Source organism: Pagrus pagrus (assembly GCF_965226575.1).
Source record: "Pagrus pagrus genome assembly, chromosome: 15".
Classification (NCBI taxonomy): Eukaryota; Metazoa; Chordata; class Actinopteri; order Spariformes; family Sparidae; genus Pagrus; species Pagrus pagrus.
The window spans coordinates 18,386,961-18,409,186 of NC_140199.1; the positions used below are offsets into that span (position 1 = coordinate 18,386,961).

Below are 22,226 nucleotides of genomic sequence, written 5' to 3' on the forward strand. Positions count from 1 at the left end.
TAATATTCATTTGAATTAAAAAAATGAATTATTGAATTAGTGATCATATATAGCATATACAGGAGTACCAGATGTAGAAAATTATTTTTACTTCAAGATAGAAGCTCATACGTACCTTTTTCGTCCACTGTGGGGGAAGTAAGACAAAAATGGTTAGAAAGATTATCTTGGAATTATTGACAACTTGATATTTTATATTTGGTTTCTCCAATCACATATATTACTATCTGTGTACTTATATTAAAGTCTATTCTAAGTCATTCTCTTACAATTCAATTCTGTCTTGCCAGACGCGAGAGCTACCTGGGGCATCACTGGCTCTGCCAGACATGAAGGACAGCCCTCAGGATAAAAGAAAAAGGACAACACAGCCACGTGCCAAAGTTGTGGGGGAATGAAAAAAAGCCTAGTGCAAGAGGCTCACAGGGGATGTTGACAGCCCTTCCAGACACAAAGACTACCTGGGGCTTTGCTTGCTAAGCCAGATGCAGAGGCCAGCCCTCAGGGTTCAAATATGTCAATCCACTGACTCTGCCATCATGAGGAAAAAGACACGGTCCCAGTGCAAGACGCTATCTGGGGTGTCCCTTGCCCTGCCAAACACAAAGGTCCTGCTGGACGTGAAGGTCAGTCATCAGTGGCAAAACAGGTCACTGTAGCCATCCTGCCAGATTTCCTGGTGTGATGAAGTTCTTCATTACTGTCTACTGGAAGTGACACATGGCAAATGTGGACTCCATGCTCTGATTGCATGGTTTCATGTTTGTCTGGCCATCTTTTATACAGTCAGTCTGAGTCGCTGTCATCAGACCACCTCAGTCTCATAGCAGCGGCCTCCTCTTCCTCGCTTCCCTACATCTCCTTGTGGAGGAGCTGAGGCCAGAAGTTGAGGGAGATTTACGGGACTCAAAACTAAAACTGAACTCCTCACAACAATCTTCATTGGAGAGTGGCTGTGGCATTTACTGTTATATACAGTAAATATGATACATTATTGGACTTGTGTGTGTGTACAGCAGGTGTTTCTATAGATAAGTGATAAGTATGATCTTTCATTGGCTCACCAGACAGAAACTCCTGTGTGCACACTATAATGATGACACACAGAGCCAGGTCACTACAGTTCACAACATCTGGACCCAGAGCACACTTACAAGATTAGACCCAGAATAAACCGTGTCAACCCACCAATATAGTTAATTAAGTTATGAGGTCCCAATGTATGATAATAAAGTATATATTTGGTTTGACATCATAGTCCTGCTTCATCTGTCGCACTGTACCCGCTCACCTGACGGGCAATGCAATTTCATAATCAAACAATCATCTGAGGAACGGCTACGCCTCCTGGGTTTATTAACGAATCACTTCACGCTGGCTGATCAAGCGACCAATGAGAATGCTTTGACGTCACGGTGATAGCCTTCAGAAACGCCCCTTACCTGGCTCTACAGACAAACCAGTAATCCTTCGACTCGACTCTGACAGCTCTGTGCTTCTTACTTCCCGTCTGACAGTTAAAAATTGGCACATTAAAAAGATTTTGTATTTTGTGCCTTTCCTAATTTGCATGACATTGCAGTCGCCGGACTGTCCATCACACTGACGTGAGCTGCTCTCTCCGGCTAACTTATTCACCGGTGGCAACACAACGTCCAGCTGACGGAACACTGAGCTTGTTAGCCAGCTAGCTAGCCCAGCTGTCTCTCCAGTCGAGCTGCCCTTTGTCTTTACAAGCAAGACAGCTAGCAGGCGTTGTTACTTCTCTGAGCTAGCTGACACCGGCTTTTGCAAATTCACTTTTTTCGCCTGACAAGAGCTAAGCAAACCAAGATAGGCAGCTTGGGATCCAAAATGTCGAACCGAGTGGTGTGCAGAGAAGCAAGTCACGCCGGGAGCTGGTACTCTGCCTCGGGTAATTGTCAACAGAGCCCCCGTCTGTGTTAGCACACTGTGTGCTAGCTGGCTGTTGTTTTTTTCCACCTTATGTCTGTGTGTTTTATCGTATATGTTTGCTTTTCGTTTTCAAACCTTCGTTATAATGATATCAGAAACTGTCGAAATCATGCCTTGTCATAGCAGACGGTGACAGCTAACGTTAGTGTAACGTTGACGAGAATCCAGCTGATGAAAAGTCGGCTAAGCCTGAGCTAACGTTTAGCTTTTATTGACCCCCCTCATCTCTGTTATCCCATTTGGTGCATGGTTGGTTCGAGCTTATTCAGCACTTCCACCTCGGCTGGTCGAGGGGAAATGTTTCAGGACAGACTGACATCTGCTTCTCAGCATTTTCCAACAAGATATCACAGCTATCAGTTTAACAGTCGCCAACTTGGCTGTTACTGCTGAACTTCCTGGCCTAGCTGCCATCTGGGGGCTAGACTAGACATTTTTCCTAAACAACCTGCCAGCAACTGTTAATACATAAATCGCTAGTATTGTTGTGGTCGTGTTGTTCCCAGATCCTGACTTGCTGAATAACATAACGATACTCTCTGCCATGAAACAAAGGACTGGGCAGGGCAGAAAATTGAAGGTTCATGTTGCACCCCTTCCCCCATTACACCAGCTAACCGCTAGTTTGTTGTTATTAAAGCCAGCAAGCCCGTCTGTCTGTCTGTCTGTCTGTCTGTCTGTCCCTTTTAAGCTGGCCCTACTGCATTGTTAGCAATAACCATTTCCGACAGTACACAACGTGTTCATAATATTTATGTTGAATATTGCGGAGAATATGTCCATAAACTGTATGTGAAGCTAACGTCAGTCTGTCCTGATCCCTTTGTTCGTTTTTTACAAAATAAACGATACCTTTTGTTTGTTTTTCCTGCAGAATTATTCATGTATGTCAGCAAACTGTGTTTGATTGATGTTGACATAATGTCAGCACCTCTGGACAGATGTCAAGATAAAGACTGGTAGCATTTGGTCTTATTGTTAACACCAGTGGTTGGTACTTAACTGAAATCTTGTAAAACACTAGGAGCTGTAGTAGGTGTCACCAGGAATATAATACGGGGTGGTTATGTTGAATCTCATTCTAGTTTATCTCCATTTCGCACTTATACCAACAAGGATATATTAACCACTGTTGCCTTGGACTTGGACTTCAAACCTTCTTGGGGATTATGGCAGTGACATTGTATTGATGATCAGACAGACAATTCACGTTTTTACTGTTACTTGTTAGTGCTGACCTGCTGTGTCATTCTTAGTCACGTAAGGAAGCATAGATAGAGCAGTACGAGTCGGCAGCTTCCCCCTAATCCAGTGATCTGAGATCATTTTCTTCTGTATTCTACTCTTTCAGGATCCCAGCTGAACGCACAGCTAGACGACTGGCTGTCCAAAGCACAGTCCACGATCAGACCTGCTAGAGCCATCATAGCGCCGTAAGCACGCGTCGACAATCTGAACATGTCAAAAGGTATCTGTGGTGCAATGTGATTCTAATTTGACGTGCTTTTGCTTGCAGGCATGCTGGCTATACCTACTGTGGTGCTTGTGCAGCACATGCCTACAAGCAGGTTGATCCCTCTGTTACGTAAGTCATTCAGTATTCCATGTCTATTCAGAAAAATGCTTTGTCAGACTGTTTCTTATCTTCGTTTTCCCCCCACAGAGTGTACAGAGGTTAGTTTAGATCATAGCCTTTTGTGAACAGAGTGAGTGAGACGATGCTCTGTTGCTCTTCAGTCGTAGGGTGTTCATCCTGGGACCTTCACACCATGTGCCCCTCTCTCGCTGTGCCCTGTCACCTGCAGAAATCTATAGAACACCTCTCTATGACCTGAGAATCGACCAGAAGGGTATTCATTTATTGCCTTTTTCTGTGTGTGTGTGTGTGTGTGTGTGTGTGTTACAGGTTCAATCTAACATGTTAACAAATGCTAACTGGTTAATTATTTATGGTATTTAAGGGTTATCTGAGGGATTACTGTAGCAGTTATAGGGTTAATTGTAGAAAGAACTGCATTTTTCATGCTAAAAACCAAATGAGACACTCACTCTTGATTATTGCACTTAGAAAAGTTGTGAAAAGAGCGCAGAGCTATGTTTAACCTGTCTTCATAATGATTGTTATAGTCTGGCTGAGCAGAGCTCCAACATGCCGACCTTAAGCAGTCTTGGGAGGTGATACACTTTTAATCATCCTCCAGGGACCAGTTCCCCGACTCTTTAGATAAAGGCTTTCTCAATGATGAGGTTTTCTTCAGCTAGATTCCCAATATAAATGAGTGCGCAGCTTCAAAGGTGACCTAATCTGTAGACGTGGACATGATAACATTCAGAAAATTAAGTGAATCTCACCTCTGTTTTACAGTTTATGCTGACCTCTGGAAAACTGGGTTGTTTGAGCGGATGAGTCTGCAGACAGATGAAGATGAGCACAGTATTGAAATGCACTTGCCTTACACTGCTAAAGCCATGGAGAGGTAATACACATAGGATTGGCAATCATTGAACTTAAGAGTTGACACTGTTAAAGTTATGTTTACATTCAGGCTGCTTCCAAATGTCTGGACTTCACGGCTCTTGCAGACTTGAGGACTTTGTGGGCACATTCCCTGAAGGTCTGCAAGTGCTGAGGACTGTCCAAACCCACAATACATCCATTTGACAAGGGCCCTCGAGATGACTTTCTACCATAATTCATTGTAATAAAGACGTGACATTGCAGTTTTTCCAATTGCTGAAGAACGAAACAAAGAAGCAAAACAACAATGACTTTTTAAAATGCTACTTGAGTCTTGTAGGCCAGAAATGATATTCAGCCAAATCCTAATATCGAAATATGTAGAAGTAAAGGCTGTAGAGGTAATCAGAGGTCGTTGTCATGCCCTCAGACTGGACATGATGACAGTAAACTTGTCACAGTATGTGCAGACTGAAGTCCACAAGTTCACAGTTTGGACATTTGGAATCACACTCAGTATTTTATTTGAGAGCAGTCTTCTCTCTGGTCGAAAATTAATTTCTGACTATCTTAAAACTTGATAGATCATTGTCAAACATTTGCTGGTTCCAGCTGTATCGTTTTGCTTTTGTGTCGGTCGACCGTTGGACAAAAGAAGCTATTTAAAGAAGCCACTTTGGGTGCTGGGAAATAGTGATTATTTTGTACAATGTTTTGACATTTCATAGATTAAATGATTAATCGTGGAAATAATCAGCAGATTAATCATTCATGAAAATAATGGTTAGTTTCAGCCCCACTCCTGCTAGAGGTGAAAAACTTCACTGGGAGCCAAAATCTTGACAAAACCAGAAGACAGTGTGAGAACTACTTAAGTTTTAATTCATTCCTTTCGTTGCCTTTCTATACAGTCTGTATACGAGAGTCACACTGGTGCAGGGACACATGAAATGTGTAATATGTATAATAGATATCGCCTTCTGTTAGGTTGGCAGGAGTCAAAGGCATTTGCTTGGTGCAGGAAAGCAGGGATCTGGTGGTAGGAAGTAAACCGAGCACGTTAGCTCAACGCACATCGTCCATACAAGTTTAACCTAAACCCCTGCAGTAGAAACATTAGTAACGTACGTGTTGCCTACAGGCCAGGGTATAAAGGCGAAACTCACCAATGACAGCTTGTTATTCAGTAGGCTGGAGGTTTCCCATTGTTTTCACTGACAGACGCACAATAAGAAATTAATGAATGCAGATTTTATTTCCATCCATGACCATTGTGCAGACTTATGATGATGAGGTGCAGTAACTGCACTCAAGTTGTTAATTCAGTGTTGTGATGTTGCAGCCACAAAGACGAGTTTAGCATCGTCCCCGTGCTGGTGGGAGCCCTGAGTGAGTCGAAGGAACAGGAATATGGGAAGCTGCTCAGCAAGTACCTGGCGGACCCTTCCAACCTTTTCATTATCTCATCTGACTTCTGCCACTGGGGTAGGTACAGACAAATAAAATCAATGAAAATGACATTCTGCCATTAGCAGTAATGTTTGTAATGTGAGGATAATTTGAACTAAGCAGCATTACTGTGCCATGATTGTGTGCAGCTTTGTACTGATGTACGTTTGTCTATTTAAGGTCAGCGTTTCCGCTACACATACTACGATGAGTCTCAAGGGGAGATCTACAGGTCTATTGAGCATCTTGATAAAATGGTAACTAAATATATTCACCAGATATATTTGATCACTTGTGGAATAAAATGTGTGAAGAAGAAGTAGTTTTTAATGATCATCAGCCACATCACCAGCTGTTATAGAAATGAAGCACATATTAAATAGACATTCATGTCACAATGAGCCGGACCCATAATACGGATACGAATGATATTATGAGTACTTCAAGTGCTCTTAGTGTGACTCTTTTATGTACTTACCAAAAATACACAATGCCTCAGGAAGTTAAAGTACAGCAGGGCAGAGAGGATATTGATATAGATTTTTCTTTTTTCCCCCGTGACCATGTAGCTTGTTTTCTTGAACAGGCAGCATTCAGGAGTTACTGCTATTTTAAGATCATAAGAAAATAGACTTAAACAAATATATTAAACAAAATAACGGAGCATACATCAAACTGTAGTAGAAGCAGTAGAAGTAATTGCCCTTTCATACATATTATGGCATGGAAAAGCAAGTCAGAAACAGAAGTGTTAATGTCATTTCTCTATAAAAACTAAAAAAAAACGGTCTATAAAAAACAATAGTCTTTGTGTGAAGACACATAAAAGTTTTCTGACCTTGTGTTTCTCTGCTTGTGAAGGGGATGGGCATTATAGAACAGCTGGATCCCATGTCTTTCACCAACTACTTGAAGAAGTACCGCAACACCATCTGTGGGCGTCACCCGATTGGAGTGCTGCTAAATGTAGGTACCACAGAAGAAGAGCATCACCTGGGGTTGGATGTATAGATGATGTGTATGCATAAAAACCATGCGTATGCCTTTTCCCCACACCAACTGGCAAATTTATAAAGGAAGAACTTAATTTAAAATTATTATAAGTGAATGTGATCGTACATTTTTGTATTTTTGCTTCCCTATTAATGATCTTTTAATTTGATCCTGAATGACGGCGCACTTTGTTTCAATACGAGCTCTATAGATTATTCATTGATCAAACTTCTGACATTTGATAATGACAAGTGAGATGTTACCACGATGATGGTTCACAGCTACATGTACAGACACAATAATAACCAGAGGTGTGCATAACGGTCATATGTAGTGACAGCTGTTCTGGTGCTGTGGGAGAATCTAGCTCATGCGACACAATCAGTTCTGCACAGCATTTTATGCATCTGGCCCCTGCTGGTATTTAACATTCTGTAGATATGCTAAATAAATAATTGAATAATTGTTGTATAATATACCTCCTGTCATGAGAATGGAACACTGTGTGTGTGTGTGTGTGTGTGTGTGTGTGTGTGTGTGTGTGTGTGTGTGTGTGTGTGTGTGTGTGTGTGTGTGTGTGTGTGTGTGTGTGTGTGTAAACACTCTTGGCATGGTGTGAATCAATGACTAAGTGGATGTTACTGTTTTGCAGGCTGTGGCTGAGCTGAGGAAGTCGGGTTTAGAAATGAACTTCTCTTTCCTGAACTACGCCCAGTCAAGTGAGTGCAGGAACTGGCAGGACAGCTCTGTGAGTTACGCTGCCGGGGCACTCATCGTTCATTGAGGTCGACTTTTGCGGGGCCCACTGCAGCGCCGTCACCCTGCCCTTACTATCTATCGCCATAACCTAGACACCCTCCCTCTCACCCCAACCCCCCCAGTTACGCCAACAATTTGCAGGAAGGACCTAGACACTCAAAGCCAATACAGTCTTCTCTCTCTGTCTCTCTCTTTCTCTTAGCTCTCCTCCGCCTTTCTCCACCCTCCTCTCAGTTTGAAGTGCATCTCAGAGCTTTTTGGTTGAAGCATTTTATTTGAAGTGCAGTTTTGAGATTATGTAGGAGAGACTGGTTCGAGGAGATAGGTGGGAAGAGTGCGTACTAGTTTGGCTTGGAGTAAGCTTATTTGGGTTTTTGCAAGGACTGTAGTTGTCCTCTTAGTCCCTTTTTGTTTTTCCTGACAGACCTATGGATTTGAGTTGTAAAAATGCAATCGTTACATTTGGACTCTTGGCGATCTGTGCTCATGTAATCAGAAAAGGAATGAAAATAAAACTACAGATCTTAAAGGAGAATACTGAGATGTTGCCGGATGAAAATGAAATGAGTGTTTTGACTGACTACTTCAAGCTACATGCGACTTTGAGAACAGTGTCATAGGTAATTACTACCATTGCTCAACATATGTTGTAGTTGCTAACAAAGGGCTGCACCCAACAACGTTCACTAACCCCCTACTGTACAAAACCAAAAACTTTATTACTCTGAGTTTATTAAATATTATCTTTTATTCATATTTTATTCCTTTTATTTCTCCCTATTTTTAGTATTTTTATTAGACGTGATGGTATTTACTCAAGTAGTGTGTAGAATTGAACAAAAGCAGTGTTGACAGTTAAGCTCTAAAGCCATCGGCATGGTTCGCCCAACAAATTAGTGTGTGCAACAACACTGCTCCCAGATACCATTTATATTCTTGTAGCATTATAGTTGTGTTTTGCAAAGGCCAGCCTACCCCTACAGAGATGTAATCAAAGCTGGATATTGTCTAAATTACTCCAAACGCTGAAACTTCTAGTCTTTGTTTACACTGCCACCTTGAATCTGTAGTCATTGAAATGTCTGTATAGGAGACTCGAGCAAAGATTTTCTTTTTTGCGAGGCTATGGAAACGACCTCTGTTACAAATTCAGTTCTGTAAGAGCAGCAACGCTTTTGTTTTGGCCTGAACAAAGCAGCGTCGTAGTAAAGACTTTGATGGTGTTGTTAAATTGTAGGAACTCTGATTACATCTGTTTACTAGTTAGTGATTTACATTTTGATTTAAAGGGACAGTTCCCCCCAAACTCAAAAATAGATATTTTTCCTCTACCTGTTGTGCTATTTGTCCATCTAGAGATGACGTCCTTCTCTTGAATATAATGGAACTGGATGGTACTCAGCTTGTGGTGCTCAAAGTGCCATCATTCATTATCATCATTTAATATAGCCACTTCAAATCGGGAATATGTCTGATAAAAAGTTAAAATGCCACTGGCAGAGAGGCAGATGGAAAAATACAGAGAAACCGCACTAAATGGGTGAAATTATGGATACTACAGCAACAGGCTCAAATGACTTTCCCCTTTTTTTGCCCGTTTCTCGTCTCGTGCAATTAGCTCAACAGTGCGGGACACGCCACAAAAACTAGGGCCACTGACGCTCGCCAACGGCTGACCGTCGGCCTGATGTGTCAGGGCCCTTAGATAGCCAGCCTCTCATCCATGAGTAGGTGCATGCTTCCTTCTATGTGGCGATACAGTTGGCAGGTGTAGTTCGGCAGAAAGAAAATAGTTCTTACATGAAACTGCTCAATGTGTTTTGGGCGTTTTGAGCACAGCAAGCCGAGTGCCACCTAGATGGATAAATAGCACCACAGGTTTTTGATTTTGGGGTGAACTGTCCCTTTAAGAATGTCAGTAGTTATTGGGAAGACTTGAGTCTTCATCCTTGTTTGAAGGATTAAGAATCTCCCCAGAAGAGTGACTCATGTTGCTCTCTGCTGTATTGTATTGGATCTGATTCTGTAAAAAAAGATTATATTTGTGTGATGAAATGTTGAGCATGAGAATCGCAATTGTTAAGAAAAACAAAGATAGTGTTTTTAGTGTAATGTGGTCCTGCTGCCTGAAGTAGTCCGATTTCCATAGATTAACAAACATATCCCAAAGCTGAATGCAAAAACCTGATGATTCATAGCGGCAGTACAGACTTTCAGTGACAATATGATATTGGCAGCACGCAATGTCTGTCGTTTGATATTTGAATTTTACGGACAGGCTTTTCCTGCTGAAGTCAAGTGTTCCCACCTAAACGATGCAGTCCTCCAACATCCCTCTTGGCACCATAAGAGGCGTCGCACATAGCATTGAGCTACAATGTCTGGTTGAACCAACTGGGCACAGACTGACATTAATTTAAGGGAAACCAGTAAAGCATGACACACTGTGCTATTGTGCCTTTTATCACTGTTGCACATATATACATTTAAAGCGTAATCTCACTTTTAGTCTTATTTTAGAACGTGTTCTTTCCGTTTTTGTTATGTACCCTCTCCCTCGCCCAGTGCCCAACAGTGTCTCCAGCTCACCCAGCACTCCAGGAGTGTGTGTCCTGTCCCCCGACCTCATCTGTTGGTCTAAAATGGCCCCAACTGTTATCTCCTTTCTCCAGCAGGGAGTGGTGTTCTGTTTTCTCCACCTCACCTCATTCCTGTAGAGAGACAAAGGCTGAACCTCAACACTGTTCATTTTTCTGTTTATGGATCTTTGTTTGTCTTTTAGAAATTGTTTTTGTATTCTTCTTTTCTTGCTTAGAAAATAGGAACTTAAACGTCACCTAAACCTAAAATATACTACTTAACTACTCCCTAAATGGAGTTATTTTTATCTCAGGTTCCACTGACAAAGCATCCCAAAAGGCTCTTCAGATAAGGCCATGGATTCATGTTACAAAACAAGTAAAATGTACTGAAAAGCATGTCTGCTCTGGTGTCTTGTTCTTCAGGTATTTACAATCACACTGAAAACTACTACTGACTTGGTATATGCCTTTTATCTGTATGTATTCCTCCACAGTTCGAGTGGAGTAGTTGCCTCATTTATTTTTTAGCACTGAACCAGATGAAGTGTAATGTGTTCGGTTGTAAACTGCAGTTTTTAACCCAGTTAACCAATGCTGTAAAAAACACCCAAAAGTCATACTTGAGTAAAATAATTGTGCTAAAATGATTACTACAGTATTGTAAGTCACCCATACAAATAGTATTTGAGTTAAAGTCTTAAGTACATTTACGATCAGATACTTTAAGTATCAAAAGTCCAAGGAAAAGCGAATTAAATGTAAATGTATATTTTATTGTTTTCAAATTAAATGTAAATATAAACGTATATATTTTATTATTTACAAATTAAATGTAAATATAAATGTCTTCTATCTCCTATGTTTATCTAGTGACGACACTAAGTAATGTCACCAGCAGAGGGAGCCAGGTGGTTGGAACAATGAAAACAAGATCCTTCATTTCATGATTTAAAAAGATAATATGGTATATTATTTGTTTATACACCAGTTTATTAGGTACACTAAGCTAAAACTCCTACAATCTTTCCACAGTCCTGTGATAAATCCTACCCTCATGATTGCATTATTCAGACAGTGGTTTGTGGTTTTACCTAAGCCCGTTCAAATACATGATAATAATAGAAACACCAGTTTCTTTCATTGTCAGTTTATGCAATACAATGCAACAGCAACATGAACTACATCCTCCAAAATTATCATAAAGTCTGATCAGTGCCTCTTAAGAATACTTAATATAATAACCATCATTAATAAATGGTAAATTAAACTTTAGTTAAGTTATTTCACTGTTAACAAACAATGAAATGATTAATAAACTTTTTATTAAGCAGTTGTTTCTTGTAAAGTTGACATTTATAAGTGATGGTTATTATAAAGTGTTGAACTGAACATTATAACCTTCATTAATTGTAGGACCTTAGGCGACTTTTTAAATTAATGTATACGAAAGACAGAACCAGTTCAGTTTTCATATTATGTATATCACAGCTCAAGACATACAGAATCTCCCAGTGACAAGAATCAGATCATTACAGACGCTAGTTTACGAGGCATGATTCAGTCGCTGTGTAATGTTGCCAGTAAGGCAAGTCAGGGCTCAGATCAGGAAGAACAGGTTATAGTTCTGATGATCTACAGTAGCACTTTTGGCCGAGGTTTGATATTGCCTCTATCCTCCTTTTCCCATGAAGACTGAAATCAGTAGGCTGAAAGGTTAAGATCATATTTATTTCACTACTGTACTCTGATTATTCTTTAAAAGTACACTGGATGGTACATTTGAAACCACAAACAGGGGAATTTAAAAAGTCCTGACAGAATGGACAGGCAGAGGACGTTTTATAAGCAAGGGACCCTTGTTGACTTCAGACTGACACAAATGTCTATATAGCAACTGACTTCATGGTGATTGTAATATTACACCCAATTCTGTTCACTGCTATTGTAGTTCTTGGAAATCCAGCAGTTTAATATCAGCGTGTATATTAGGTGCAAAGGATAACCACAACCTAACCCCAGCAATGTTTGTGCCCACACTGAAAAAGGGGGGCACTCTCATATTTCAGCAGGCTGACACACACACCTCTCTCACTCTCTCTTTGCTTTGGAAGGAGTCAGAGAGGCTGTTTACATCCATTTAACTTCATACAAATGCTTACCATTAGTTTTGTAAACGGTAAGGATTGCTGCAACACTCACCGACCCTGAGGCGCAGGCGTTCGACATGCACTGCTATGGGGACTTGGTCAGCTATCTCAGCTGTGGGATGATCGTGACAGCACTCGGGCACTTGGTCCATCACAGGAAGACACAGCCCTCCTATGGCCGCCATATGGGACCCTCTCCTCCGGCACGGATGGTCCCAGCCAGAGTAGCCTGGTTCTTGCAGGAGATGCCGGCTCTCCTGATCCCTGTACTTTTAATGCTGACCTCGCAGAAAGCCTCCAGTATGGGGACGTACCTGCTGCTTGGGACCTTTTGCATGCACTACTTCCAAAGGTAAAAGCAGTGACTGAAACCTGGTTTTGGCCATTTAATGTGTATGTGACATGAAGTATGAAAATGTGATCAGTTTCTTTGGAGTTGTGTGTTGGAAAGTACAAACCCCGACTCATACAAAATACAAGCAACTATACAAGATTTGCCTATTAATAGGATAGATATTTCACATTTAATTTATGTACACTAGTTTGGTGAGGTTTAGACTTTTTTTTCTCATATTTACTATTTAATATTTTCTTATACCTGAAGTATTATATCTTGCACTTCTTATAATGACTTATTTTGTTGTGTTTACCATACATTTACTCAGCCTTTTTATGCACAGTATGAGCATCAAAAGTATACTTGTACACTGTATTGATACTCTAAATCAATGTATTTATAATGGAGCGAGTTGCATTCTTTATAGCAGAACATTTTCTTTCCATATTGGTTTATTATTAGATTTACCCAGCAGTAAAACTTTTTTAATGTACAGTACTGTTGACTGGTTCTGATAGATCTCCAGAATCTAAAGCAAGTGTTGCACTTTTTTTAGAGTACACTTATACGATCTAATAAGCCCTACTTTGTATATAAATAATATGGTCTTTATTAGACACTGTTATACCCTAAGTAAACTAATAAGACGTAACAAGCCGAATTTTATATCAAATTGGACAAAACATGATATGCTTTTAGACAGTAACAGTCTCTTGTAGCCTGGATGTTCTCCAGAGTCCTGTGGGGTTTCTTGGTAGGCTACTAAAAGCCTATATAGCCACATGCATCCTTGTTGGCGCCTTACTAAACTCTCTAAGACTGTACTGCAAAATACTAGTTTTCTGCCTACAGGTAGGAAATAAAGCGCTAGTTCTGTTCTTTGTCTGAACATGATGGATATGGCACTACTTCTGTCAAATTACAGTGTGTGGTGTGCTGTTATTAGTTGGTAGTAAGGTTAAAAAAAAAAATCTAATCAATTAATATAATTAACAGTGTTTGTTAACTGTCTAATAAAGACGGCTTATTATTCCTATAGTGTACTCTAAAACAAAGTGTGACCCCAATTCAGGCACTGCTTAAGAGACCCAGGCCATGGTTCAATGAAGCCCTGCTCCAAGTACTGCTGTCAGCCTCACACTAGGCATCACTATCAGCTTAAAAGTTTGTCCTAATTCCTTCAATGCTTTTCCCTCTCTTAGAGAAAAAGATTAGCGAGTCCTAGATGAGGGGATAAAAAGGATCAGGTCCAGAGACGTTTCTGTCTTTAGATCAAAATGATCAACCAAGTTTTATTTACTAAGCTCAAAACAACGGCCAGAACCTAAATACTTACATGAGCAAATTAGAAATTAGATATCATGTGTGCTGAGACACGTGTGAGCAAACTGCCAGTGTCACAAAGTGGAGTTGCCTTTTGTGTCACAGACACGTTCAGGCTGTTTCTGACTTGAACGTGTTATCTGCTTGGGATCAGCAGGACAGCCATCCTCTCCTGTGCTACAGTTCCTCAAACTTGAGCAAGTATGAGACGCTCCGTTCATATTAGTTCTCCTTTTTGTGGCTTTTTGTTGCTGGGGAAGAGGCCAGAGGTCAAGAGGGCTCCTGTACTCCTGACCTCTGGCCTGAGAGTAATAATGACTGCAACCTATAACTTTTGTACTTTCTGACAGAAAACAGCAAACGCGTGGTGTTATCATTATTTTTTTAAGAATCATTTTGCTATTTTCAATATATTCAGCTACTTTATATGTGAAAGCAGGAGCCAAGTTACACATTTTCAGACGAAGACACTGAAAAAGGAGCTTTGGAAAAGAAATCCCCTGCTGCTACAATCTGAAGGCTAAAACACTGTGAGGAATGCGTTGGTAACCACCCATGAAGAATGAGGCTTAATGGCACCTTATTTGCCTGGACTTAAATGTGAAAGCATTTGTACAAAATCTCTTGTAAAACATGTCATTTACATGTACCAGCATGGATTAAATGCACTATTGACCCCCTTTCTCATTGCACCTGCTGCATCTGCTATTTCTTCACAAACCCCAGGACATTTGTCTATTCACTACTGACCAGAGGAAAGCCTTTCCCACTGGCTGTGATGGTGGTTGCAGGTTTCTTCTGCTGTCTGAATGGTTTCCTGCAGGGACATTACCTGCTGCACTGTGCCCAGTTTGATGATGAATGGTCAGCTGACTATCGCTATAAAACTGGTGGGAACAGTGTTTATTCTTTGCTTTAAAACTTTCATTTTTTAAAATATGAAAAGCCTAATGAATTGTATCATTTTATATCTATCTATATCAGATTGTGAACATTTCAAATGACTATTTCTCTAGGTTTGCTTCTGTTTTATATCGGAATGGCCGTCAATATACACAGTGACTATATTCTACGTAACTTGAGGAAACCAGGGGAAGTAGTTTACAAGATTCCTACAGGTAAGAAAAGGAGATTGCACTTAAATAACATCTTATTCACTCTTGCTTGTTGTCCACTGTCCACTTCACTGTCTTCTTAATCTCCCACAGGAGGTCTGTTTGAATATGTGTCTGGTGCCAACTACTTAGGAGAGATAGTGGAGTGGTTCGGCTATGCTGTAGCCACCTGGTCCCTTCCAGCGCTCTCGTTTGCTTTGTTTAGCCTGTGTTTTATTGGACCAAGAGCTTATTACCATCACAGGTGCCCAAGACATTAATGAAAAGCAAACCAGCTCTGACACAGAATATGAATTTACCCTCATTACCATATGCCTTTTATGAATGACAGTTGTTATCTTCTGCTGCTGTTTCAGTTTTTACCGAGAAAAGTTCAAGGACTATCCCAAGTTACGAAAGGCTTTGATTCCATTCATCTTCTGAGAGGAAAAGCTCCTGGCTGTCATCTTGTGAGGGCGGACAATGATTGAACCGACAAGAGAAGACAAGCACAGGAATCTGCATTCCTGTTGTTGTATTTTTAAACACCCTTTTAAATAACCCTCAAGTCACTCACAAGAATCTGTTTGATTTTGCCTGCAGTTATTACTATATTGTGCTGTACAAAACCGTTTAACTGACTATTTGTTCAAGCCTTTTTATACAAACTGCTGTGAAAGAAACTTGCAAAAGGCACTGATAAGCTCATAGGAAATAAATAGGAAAAAACATATTTCTTCTGATAAGAAATACAAGTTTATATGTAACAAATAACACATCTCATTACACTGAACGTTGCCAAACACAAACCACTGCATAAGATTATGAACAAGAACGCATTCTAGTGGAACATTTGATTGCCTGAGGTTTGTCTTTGTATTTGCATATGTTCCAGGTAGTTTCTTAGAAATCAGCAGGTTGAGACTGGTAACATTTGTTATGCAAGACAATGTAATGAAGAAACAATAACAAAAAAGGGTGGGAATTTAGTATCGGTCATACAGGTTTGTCTGATTGCTTACATAGGGGCTGACTTCTTTTAATTCACTGAACTTTTATACTGTGGTGAAATCACTGAAAGCTCCACTGTGTGGGATTTGGGGGGATCTAGTGGCAGGAAGGAAAATAATATTCATACTTATGTTTTCATTAGTGTATAATCACTTGAAACTAAGAATTGTTGTGTTTTCGTAACCTTAGAATGAGCCTTTTATATCTACAGAGGGAGTGAGTCATCTTCCACGGAGTCTGCCCAGTTCCTACAGTAGCCCAGAATGGACAAACCGAACACCGACTCTAGAGAGGGCCTTTCACAATGGTCAAATTACCATTTTATTACTGACGAGTAATACAACAACCTAAAGGGTAACCACCAATTTTACACATTAAGGTGTGTAAAGTAGTATAAAGCCTTATGTGGCTTCAGAGGAAGCTGCGTGTAATCTGATAAACTGCCTCCAGTGATCTCACTCGGTGGCTAAATTGCATTGTGGGTAATGTAGGTGCCAGGTATTAAAAAATAATCCACTGGTCCAGCATTGTACTCCTATAACACCATTAGACTCATTATGGACGGTTTAAAAACAAATGATCAAAATCGATACAGCAGAACCAGAGATATCACCTTTAACACACATTCTTTGTCCTTTTCAAAACTTGGTACCTACATTACCCACAATGCAACTTTGCCACTGAGTGACATCACTGGACACAGTTTATCAGATTACATGCAGCTTCCTCTGGAGCCACAAAAGGCTTTATACATTTTATTCACATAGTAGTACTCCCCAACCCTGTAAACACACTTAAATGTGTAAATGAGTTACCCTTTAATGACTGAACAAAGCGGTAAATCACAATACAACAACAGGACAGAGGCAAGACATTCCCACTAACTGACACCAGAGCGCAATCAAATTGCACTTGAGACAATTTCACTTGAGACAATACTAACATCTAGTGTCTGAACTGAATATTACAGTTGAAAATTAAAAACTGAATTCATTCCTCATTTTGGTCTTTACAAACTTTACAAAGAGTTCCACACTGAATAAAACTTCTGCTCTGCTAGTTCATATCTTGAATTATGTATCGCACATCCAGGGCAAGATTTGCAGTTTCTACAGCGACTTGCAATGCATTGACTTTAGCAGTGAAGGAGTCAAGCACATGTGGCTGCACAGCGGTGTCGCTGGCCAGGGGCGCAGGTGAGATCTGTGGGTATTTAGTGTTTAGATAAGTCCACTTCTTATTTGGGCTACTTTCCACCAGTCCACAGCCACAGGAGTCCAAATTGTGCTCCATGTGTTCTTTCATGACATCTGCAGGGAGAGTCCAGTGGTGAGCATGAGTCAGGTCGATTAAAGAATTCCCACCGTCGTGCTCCAGCGCTGCGGCCACAGACTCCAAAGAGCGGCAGAATCCCTCTAAACCAAGAAGGTAGTCTGTCTGTGAGCACCCTAGCGCTGAGACTGCCTCTGTGACTTCATTCATGCTCTAAAAATATGGTATAATGAAGACATGTTTAAATGAGGTTGCTGTGGAGATAAGTTGAATCAAAAATACTGGACTGGTTTAAAACTAAACAGTGGCTCTCACCTTGTGTCTGACATAAGCAGCTAAGTGGGTCTCAGTACACCCACCTCCGAGTAAAGCGGAGGGTTCCCTCAGGGTGAGCCTCAACACATGCTCTGTCTTCTGGCACACCACCTTTAACAGACAGAAACTAACACATCAGCGCATCGGTCATTCCAAGCTGATGTTGGATTCCTGTTCATGGATGGATGCTTTAATCAAAAATGCTGTAGAAGAATTGAGTCTATCCCACCGGCTTTGCTTGTGAAACACTCTACCAGTTGAGTTTTATGGAGCCATTTATTATTAATCATATTTACAGAAAGAAGTAAAACCCCAGAAGCCGACAGTACCGTCTCAGCACACGCCTCACTTCCTCTTACCTTCAGCTCACTTAACATTGTCTCGTTCCTGTGACAGAGGGTCATCGTACAGATCGCTGACTCCCCAGGAGGCTGTAAATGCAGCATTGTCTTGGATCCAAACTGCCTAATAGTGAGATCCCTTACCTTCCCATAGGCCTGGGGTGGGATTGTGGTATGTAGTGTGGCCACAGGCTGGGCACCTGTTTGTTACGTGGACAGAAATGAAAGAGGACGTCACAGTCAGAGCAGGACAAGATATGCAAAACTGGACAGTACACTGTACATATGTATTTTCATGATTTCAGATCTGAAAGAATGCAAAAATGGCAAAGATCACATTTATACACATTCCAGTATTATATCCACAGGAATCCCCAATTCTCCTGCATGAATTATTAAAGGGTAACTCCACCAGTTTTACACATCCAAATGTGTTGACAGGTCTCTCGGAGTACTACTACATTTGTGGAATAAATTGTATAAAGCCTTTTGGCTTCAGAGGAAGCAGCATGTAATCTAAAAAAAAAAGGTCTCAGTGATGTCACCCAATGTCTAAGTTGCATTGTGGGTAATGTAGACTCCATGTTTTGAAAAGAAAGAAGAATGCACGGAATAATCAAGGCAATAGCTGTGGTTCTGCCGTAACGATTTTGATCTTTTGTTTTTAGACTGTCCATAGAGTCCAACAGATTTTCAGACCCTGGCCCCTACATTACCCACAATGCAACTCAGCCACTGAGTGACATCACTGGAGGCAACATATTCGATTAAAGGCAGCTTCCTTTGGAGCCAAAAAAAGGTTTAAGGCCACTTTTTACACATATGCAGTAGCACTCCCCAACACCTGTAAACACACTTTAATGTGTCAAACTGTAAAACTAAAACCTTTAAGTAGCTTCAAAATTGGATAAAATACTTTCATATCAAAATCAGCATCTGCTGTATTATCCAAGTATGCAAGCATACAAAGAATGTTTCTTGACTTTTGCTCCACAAATGGAAAAAAATCAAATAAAAACAGCATAATAAGTACTCAAATTAGAAATAAATAAATAGATGTATTTACAGTTACTTATGATGGTTTGGAAATGGGATATACAACTTTGTAATGAGACATGGACTGTGTTATGGATAAAGAAGTGAGATGTAACAAAGAGCAAAAATTGTGAAACTAATATTTAAAGTAAATAACAGTGGAGGAGCCATAAAGGCTGCCACAAATGCTGCCATCTTGATGTTTTGGGATCTCAATGCTTATTTAAAAAACCTGTAGTTTTAAAGGGATTGCTTATATGAGATTTGTCTTGATGGGTCCACCCAGGATTTAAAACATTTAGAGGCTTACCTGTCAGCTGAGTAAGTGGCTCCATGAGAGTGATTCCCAGTCGCTCTATCACTATGATACCACGACTCCTCAGGTATTGCTGTAAAACTGGGTGGATCACCTTCTGGCATACAAAGAGCTTCACTTCATCTTTATCCACTTGTTTGCCGAGCTCCAGGAGCTGATCTAAGATCTGTGATTCTGTGTCTACACCCGGGTGCACCTCAATTCTCCCATCTCCTAGTTCAGAAAGGTCTCCAGCAAGAGATGCACTAAACAAAACCATGCGCAGTGGATTTGAATGCTGGTTCTCTATATTGTTGAGGTGAAAGACATCAGACGTGTCCACCAGTAGACCTGGAAACACTGAAGAGCTAAGCACAGAGTGGCCTTCAACAGAGACGATCACTGTTTTGCCAAGTCTGACAGTACCTGGGCTATTACAGGGAACTGTCAGCAAAAAAGCCTGGACAGCCAACCTGCTGATGTGAAGTGTCTCCTGCTCTGTTAGCACACACGCTGGTTTGCTGGAGATACTACTGCGAGCTAATTTGATCAAGTTCTGGCTGCTGCAGAAATCCAGCTTCACTTTAACACCACAGTCCTCTTGTTGTAGGTAACTAGTACACAAATCCAGCAAGTGCTTGTTCACTTTGATAACCACATTTCCTCTGAGACCAGACTGCTTTGCTTGCTCAATGAGAGACAAACAAAGAATAGCAGCAAACAAACCACATTCACTGAAACGAGAGACGTGGTTGAGAATGGAGGTTTTGATGAGATTGATGAAAGGCTGTGAGGAGGAAACAGCTGACAGGAGAACTGAGGAGGTTGAGGTGGTTACAACGTGCCCTCCAATGTTGTTATGGACCTGTTTTAGTCTCCCTCTCGGGCCAAAGCAAGATGTCAGGAGCTGACGAAGCAAATGAAGCTTGTTACAAATATCAGGGTTGTCCAGTGGTTGATCCGTACAAAGAGATGGAGCTTTCTTGACGAGCCGAGACATCCTGACAGCACTGGCACAGCAGATTCACCGGAGGATCATTGTCGACAGGAAAACGTTACAGGAGTTGCTTGTCATAACGTTCAATATTGAGTTTACTTGCTAAATGACGAAAGAAAGACGAGTTATAAGCGACTATAGTGTCCTTTAAACCTTGTATTGTATAATTTGACAGAAAACGCCACCTTCCTGCTTCCACGTTAAGCGTCTTTGCTTGCCACGACTCGGATAGTGACACTTACAGCAGTGCCTGACCAGAAAATAAACAATAACTTGATACAACCGTTACCATACTACACTAAAACTAACAAAACAATGTTGATTGAATATCATACTCGCTATTATCTGACTAAAGATCATATTTAGACACATGTCGATAACGTGTAACGTCGACGTTGATACAGGCTTCTTGAATATGCAAGTCGTTTCCATGGCAGCGATCACAGCGTTGGGGTCCCAGTGGGGTCCTGTTCGAATAACGGTCGCATTCTTTTGGCCGTTTTTAGAAATTGTTACTGTAACGAAAGATATTCAACATATTACTTCATAACTCTACCACTCTACTCTGAATAACAGAGATGGACACTTGTTTTGTTACCTTAATCAGTGTTTCCGCGGTATAGTCATCCGCTGAAAGCTTTTGCCGTTCTTGGACTACAAACAAAGTGGTTGTAACGTCATCTCCTGCAGCCTCCCTTTCAAAACTGTTGGCGCCGGCGGTATGAAATTTGTTGTTAAGTTTAAGGTTCTTACACAACGTTATATATAACAAATGTAAGACCTTTGCAGTGTTATTAACGTGTCGTGTGATAATAATGGCTTAACGTTAGAGCCACCATGTTGTTCTTAGAACTGGCCACTCGTTTTGTGAGCCCAGCTGTTCAGATTAAATGAACCGAGAAGTTAACCTACTGGGTAACAAGCTAGATAAACTCTAATTAGATATTACGACGAAAATGCTTTAGCTGTAGACTAGCGTCATTTGAAGGAGCCATGTTAATTTAGTCTAGGTTGGTTTGCACAGTGTGAATATATTAGAGCGAACTTAATGGATATAACGTTAACACAAAAGTTAACCAACCTTTATTAGCTAGGTTAGGCTGTCGGTTAACGTCAGGATTGACATTATCTTGGGTAGGGCAACCATTAAAAATATCTGTAAGTTATGCAATATTATTTAACAAATAACAACATACAAAGTTAATCTCTGAAAGAGTTGAATAACCCAGAAATATTCCTTGAAACTAGTTTAACCATTGACACTCAATAATAGACTAACGTTAGTGTTATTTTCTCCGGAAAGTGTGGTAAACTAAGCCTGACAGTATTAGTGACATGTTATGTATAGTTGCTGGAGAGAGTAGGTTTTAGGCCACTATGTGTAATCCATGACTATACACTTCTTCCAGGTGAAACAAGCTGACTGCTGTGTTCACTGCAATGGCTCCTTTCAAAGTTGTTATTAAGGTAAGTGAAAATTAATTAGTGTACAGAGCCTACTGCAGTGTTGTAATAAGGAAAAATACTGAGTTATAGGGTATTATAGTGTTATATTAAATAGTATTGTGTTTTACTAAAAAGTGCAACGGCTGTTAAACATTTAAATCTCTTTTTAAGTATTTTCATCTCCCCCACAGGAATAATAAAAAAAAAGGCTTAACACTAGTTTTGTAAGCCTACTGTTGAATAAGGCTTGGGATGGACATACATAGAGGAAATAGCGTAAAAAATATAACACTAAGTGTTGTGTTTAACTCCACATTTATACGTAATGTATTTGACTGTTTAAAGAGTTTGGGAGAAGTTCTGCATGCAAAGTTTAGATTTGTGAATTATGTTTGCTGAGAACCTTCCTCAGCAAA

At 40.5% G+C, this 22,226-nt stretch overlaps 4 protein-coding genes across 8 annotated transcripts in view; 3 read left to right on the forward strand and 1 right to left on the reverse strand.

Annotated features, from left to right (window-relative positions):
• Positions 1-1,447: 1,447 nt before the first annotated feature.
• Positions 1,448-10,593, forward strand: memo1 (mediator of cell motility 1). Its single transcript, XM_084374886.1, has 9 exons — positions 1,448-1,915; positions 3,308-3,389; positions 3,473-3,541; positions 3,694-3,806; positions 4,322-4,433; positions 5,757-5,899; positions 6,044-6,120; positions 6,725-6,829; positions 7,509-10,593. Exons 1-9 carry the CDS (start codon positions 1,855-1,857, stop codon positions 7,638-7,640), a joined length of 894 nt encoding a protein of 297 aa, XP_084231012.1. The 5' UTR covers positions 1,448-1,854; the 3' UTR covers positions 7,641-10,593.
• Positions 10,594-12,324: 1,731 nt separating this feature from the next.
• Positions 12,325-15,736, forward strand: srd5a2b (steroid-5-alpha-reductase, alpha polypeptide 2b). Its single transcript, XM_084376139.1, has 5 exons — positions 12,325-12,696; positions 14,731-14,894; positions 15,021-15,122; positions 15,213-15,363; positions 15,476-15,736. The coding sequence occupies exons 1-5, from the start codon at positions 12,422-12,424 to the stop codon at positions 15,540-15,542; spliced, it is 759 nt and encodes a 252-aa protein (XP_084232265.1). The 5' UTR covers positions 12,325-12,421; the 3' UTR covers positions 15,543-15,736.
• Positions 15,737-16,912: 1,176 nt separating this feature from the next.
• mkks (MKKS centrosomal shuttling protein) lies at positions 16,913-20,736 on the reverse strand. 2 transcript variants are annotated; one of them, XM_084376132.1, is made up of 4 exons: positions 19,383-20,736; positions 18,182-18,237; positions 17,697-17,807; positions 16,913-17,594 (listed from the first exon to the last, which is right to left on the reverse strand). In XM_084376132.1, the coding sequence occupies exons 1-4, from the start codon at positions 20,365-20,367 to the stop codon at positions 17,166-17,168; spliced, it is 1,581 nt and encodes a 526-aa protein (XP_084232258.1). In that variant the 5' UTR covers positions 20,368-20,736; the 3' UTR covers positions 16,913-17,165. The 2 variants fall into 2 exon arrangements, with proteins under 2 accessions (XP_084232258.1, XP_084232257.1); XM_084376131.1 differs by having other exon boundaries at positions 18,056-18,237.
• Positions 20,737-20,873: 137 nt separating this feature from the next.
• Positions 20,874-22,226, forward strand: part of slx4ip (SLX4 interacting protein) — a 35,594-nt gene continuing 34,241 nt past the window's right edge. The window contains exons 1-2 of one of the 4 annotated variants that reach the window (XM_084376135.1): positions 20,874-21,083; positions 21,774-21,831. In XM_084376135.1, the coding sequence (XP_084232261.1) occupies positions 21,805-21,831 (27 nt within the window). In that variant the 5' untranslated portion in view covers positions 20,874-21,083; positions 21,774-21,804. Of the gene's footprint in view, positions 21,139-21,165; positions 21,523-21,773; positions 21,832-22,226 lie in introns of those variants that run through there. The other 3 variants (XM_084376136.1, XM_084376137.1, XM_084376138.1) reach the window with 3 other exon arrangements.

Excerpts from the sequence above, each read along its gene's own strand:
- memo1 (XM_084374886.1), top strand. The coding sequence starts at position 1,855 with ATGTCGAACCGAGTGGTGTGCAGAGAAGCAAGTCACGCCGGGAGCTGG. Across the intron at positions 4,434-5,756 it reads ACTGCTAAAGCCATGGAGAG|CCACAAAGACGAGTTTAGCA; the intron begins GTAATACACATA and ends GTGATGTTGCAG. Across the intron at positions 5,900-6,043 it reads ATCTGACTTCTGCCACTGGG|GTCAGCGTTTCCGCTACACA; the intron begins GTAGGTACAGAC and ends TGTCTATTTAAG.
- srd5a2b (XM_084376139.1), top strand. The coding sequence starts at position 12,422 with ATGCACTGCTATGGGGACTTGGTCAGCTATCTCAGCTGTGGGATGATC. Across the intron at positions 12,697-14,730 it reads TGCATGCACTACTTCCAAAG|GACATTTGTCTATTCACTAC; the intron begins GTAAAAGCAGTG and ends CACAAACCCCAG. Across the intron at positions 14,895-15,020 it reads TGACTATCGCTATAAAACTG|GTTTGCTTCTGTTTTATATC; the intron begins GTGGGAACAGTG and ends CTATTTCTCTAG.
- mkks (XM_084376131.1), bottom strand. The coding sequence starts at position 20,367 with ATGTCTCGGCTCGTCAAGAAAGCTCCATCTCTTTGTACGGATCAACCA. Across the intron at positions 17,808-18,055 it reads CAATGTTAAGTGAGCTGAAG|GTGGTGTGCCAGAAGACAGA; the intron begins GTAAGAGGAAGT and ends TGTCTGTTAAAG. Across the intron at positions 17,595-17,696 it reads CTGCTTATGTCAGACACAAG|AGCATGAATGAAGTCACAGA; the intron begins GTGAGAGCCACT and ends CCATATTTTTAG.